Source organism: Hipposideros armiger, unplaced genomic scaffold (genome assembly GCF_001890085.2).
Source record: "Hipposideros armiger isolate ML-2016 unplaced genomic scaffold, ASM189008v1 scaffold_188, whole genome shotgun sequence".
In the NCBI taxonomy this organism is placed as follows: Eukaryota; Metazoa; Chordata; class Mammalia; order Chiroptera; family Hipposideridae; genus Hipposideros; species Hipposideros armiger.
In genome coordinates, this window is record NW_017731538.1 from 345120 (window position 1) to 348439 (window position 3320).

Genomic DNA, 3320 nt, shown 5'->3' on the forward strand with positions numbered 1-3320 from the left:
TTCTTCAAGTCAGATCGGGAATGAACCTGCTTGCTCCTCATGCATAGTATTAGACACTTAGACATGTGGCAGGCTGGAAAGACTCTCTATAGAATTTTGAATGGATAACCAGCGAAGTAATGAATATTTAACCTTGTGGCAATAGAGGCTTTCCCTTCTGAAGACAGGGTCTATCACATTTGAGTTCCTCCTAAGAAAACAGTGAAGATGTACTCAGCACAACAGGGATTCCAGAACCCTCTTTCACCTCTACAGAAAAATACATAAAAACCTAGGAGATAAATTCCTCAAATTCAATACTAGAAAAGTATCTCTGGAGACCATTGTTGGCTTCCTTTTTTCAAATGATAAAAATCCCTGAACATTCCTTTGCAATTGGGCTGGCAGAAAGCCTAGAGTTAAATGTGTTACTTAAACGAAAGAACAAGTTAGGTTTTTGATACATATTCCTCCCTTTAAACAGCAACCTCACTCCCTCTGGTTTTGAATCTGTATTGTGCCATCGTCCTTTGTGTTTCGGGCCTGTGTATCAAATATGTAAATAAGACCTTAGTTCTCAGATGGGACTGGGTGCTACAGAGGGAAGGAAGTGCTGGCCACGACCACCTTACCTTGTGAATTTCTCGGTGCACATGGATGGTATTATTTCCAACCTTGGTTTCCGCGTTGGTCTCATTGTGATAGCTGGGAGGCAAGCTTGCCAGGTTCACTTCTGATGTTTTCCCGGCAGCTTCTTCTGCCTCCATCTATTAAATCAACGAATTACATTAGCAAAATTATTGTCTCTTGATACAAATCAGAATCCTTTAGAAAGAAGAACTACTTTTCGTCTCCTCTTCTGCAATTACAAATAATGCTAATCATGATAGGTACCATTAACTGAGTACCTACCAGGACAAGACATTGTCCTTAATGTTTTGCATGTATTATAACCATAAATCTCACAACCTCCCTACGAGGTGAGTGTTAATGTCTGAGCCACTGCGCCAGACAAGGAGACCTTGTCTCCTTGAATCTTCACAGCAACTCTACGAGGAAGGTGTTTTACCTCATTTTGCAGATGAATAAAACAAGTTGAGAGGTGAAGGGCTCTGCATCAGGTTATCACATTGGTAGTAAGTGGCAAAGCTCGAATTAGAACTCATGATAATACAGCTCCAAATTATGTGCTTTCCCGGTACATGATTCTGCCCTTGCTTTTACTGGGGACATAGGACAGCCCACCACAAACAAATTTGAGGATAATTATTATGGTTTTCAGAAGCCAATCAGGGGTTCAAAGAAGAGAAGAGAAAGGTTCCCAGGAGGAGGAGGAGGCTTGACTGGGCTGGTCTCAAGGAAGGGTAGGATGTGGACAAACNCTTTTAAGTGACAAACTCATGCTTCCAGCCTCTGCCGCTAGGGCTCTTTCCATTTCACCACACGGTTTGCCCCCACCAACCCCCAGGTCCCTTGAATGGAGGACCAGCGTCACACATGGCCACATGGACCCCTCAGCCTTCAGTAAGTGTCTGAGCATTGAGCCAAAAACAAGCAAAAAGAACCCATCGATTACGAACCACGTCAATACCACCTCCCTAACTATCATGGGTACAGTGGTTCTGCCCCTGAGATAAGGCTAAAAGGGGAGAGGAAAATTCCTTGATCCCCTTGGAAGGCCAGGGATGCATTCTGAACCTCAGAGGGGACGAACATGTAAATAGAAATTTCCATAAGGCACCTGGGTACAAGGAAGCTGGTCCTTGCAGACCCCACAGAGGAGGCACATTTGTACTGCTGACCGTGTCACGTGGCCGTCACTTTGTCCACTCCTCGTCAGGCACCTGCTTCTAAAGCTAGCAACCTCTTTGAGAAGAGTAAGTACAGTTGAGTCACCTCTGATCCGGGAGTACGGAGACCAGTGACCCTGACTGGGTCATCCCCTGAGCTGTGCCTAGGTCTTCCTTCTGTAAAATGACATCCATTCCAACCTTAGGACTCTCTAATCCTATAAAAACCATCTGCCTCTGCTTCTAAGCAACAGATAACTGAGTAACAGTTGCAATCACAAGGAGGCCAGAGAGTGAAGCCTGGGGTGGGGGGTACTCTTTTCCATTTAGGCCACTGGGTTCCACTTAAGGTTTTCTTGCTCTCAAACTGCCTGACCAGGGCTGAAATTATAAAAGGCATGGGCCAGGCCAGAGGGTTTAGGGCACTCCACAGTCCGAAGCACCAGGTCTTGTGACCAGGGTCCCCAATCAATGTACCTGGTCCTTCCTTGTTCCCCTTTCAAGGCTGAGATGGAGCCATGCAATCTCATTCTCATTTCATTCCCCTGTCATTTTTGATGCAAAGTGCATGGAGGCAGAGCCTGTTACCAGATTGCATCGGTCTGGTCAGAAATGGGGGAATCAGAAAATCTTGGCAGCAACGAGGCAGGACAGGTGCCTGAGAGTCAGCCATCTCCTGCCCGGTCTGAAGCCTGGGTCACCATTGGCAGGGCGCGCAAAGTGTGTGTGCCTTGGGGTGTGAGCGCAGGGGAGATGAGAACTCACGTGGTTCCTTTTGCCTTCCTCTCCCACAGACGTGATCACTGTCTCTGAAAAGACCATTTGTCCCGTCTGGTTGTTGGTGATCTACAGTAGAACAGGTACAGTGAATGTGACAAAGAAGGAATTCTGGGCAAATCCACAAGTTAGTGTTTTCTATGTTCTGAAGCAGGGGCATCCAGCAAAGGAGGCAGACTGCCCACTCCTCCCGCTTTATTTCTGAGTCTCACCAGCAGCCGTCAGATGAACAGTTTCCCCTCTGAGCAGCGATAATAGATATAACAGAGTCTACCTCACAGGGTTGCTATGTGGAGGAATGAGACGATCTGTGTAAAGCACTCAGCACAGGGCCTGTCACCTAGCAAATATTCAATGTTAGCTATTTTTATCGTCCTTGGGGCTCATCACTTGAAACCCAAGGTCAACTTTCTTTTCAACTACAGGTCTGGGTGACTAACTGAACATCTTTCATGAGAAGCAAGCAGGTTTTAGCTACAGCTGCCCCACTCCTGATTGGTGAGCTGTACAAGGGGAGACTTGGCCCAATATCCCTTTATCTGCTGTCTGCCTCTGATTCTGTCACCAGGAGCAGGCATCTCAGAGCTGAGCCTTAGAATCGTGACATGGAACCCAGGCCATTCCTGACCCATCAAGACATTGTGCTAAAGGCCATGTCTAAGGTTTGGGTTGATGATAAAGAACAGAAACGTTGCTGGCCCAGGAGCTAGGAGATCTGTGACCTTGTCGGCTCAGCTGCCCACAACCATCTACTTCATAACCTGGAACAAGTCA

At 46.7% G+C, this 3320-nt stretch overlaps 1 protein-coding gene across 1 annotated transcript in view; it reads right to left on the reverse strand.

Annotated features, from left to right (window-relative positions):
* DKK3 (dickkopf Wnt signaling pathway inhibitor 3) overlaps positions 1-3320 on the reverse strand; it is a 51172-nt gene that overhangs the window by 36776 nt on the left and 11076 nt on the right. The window contains 1 exon segment of the mRNA XM_019652883.1: positions 601-746. Coding sequence (XP_019508428.1) covers positions 601-746 — 146 coding nt within the window.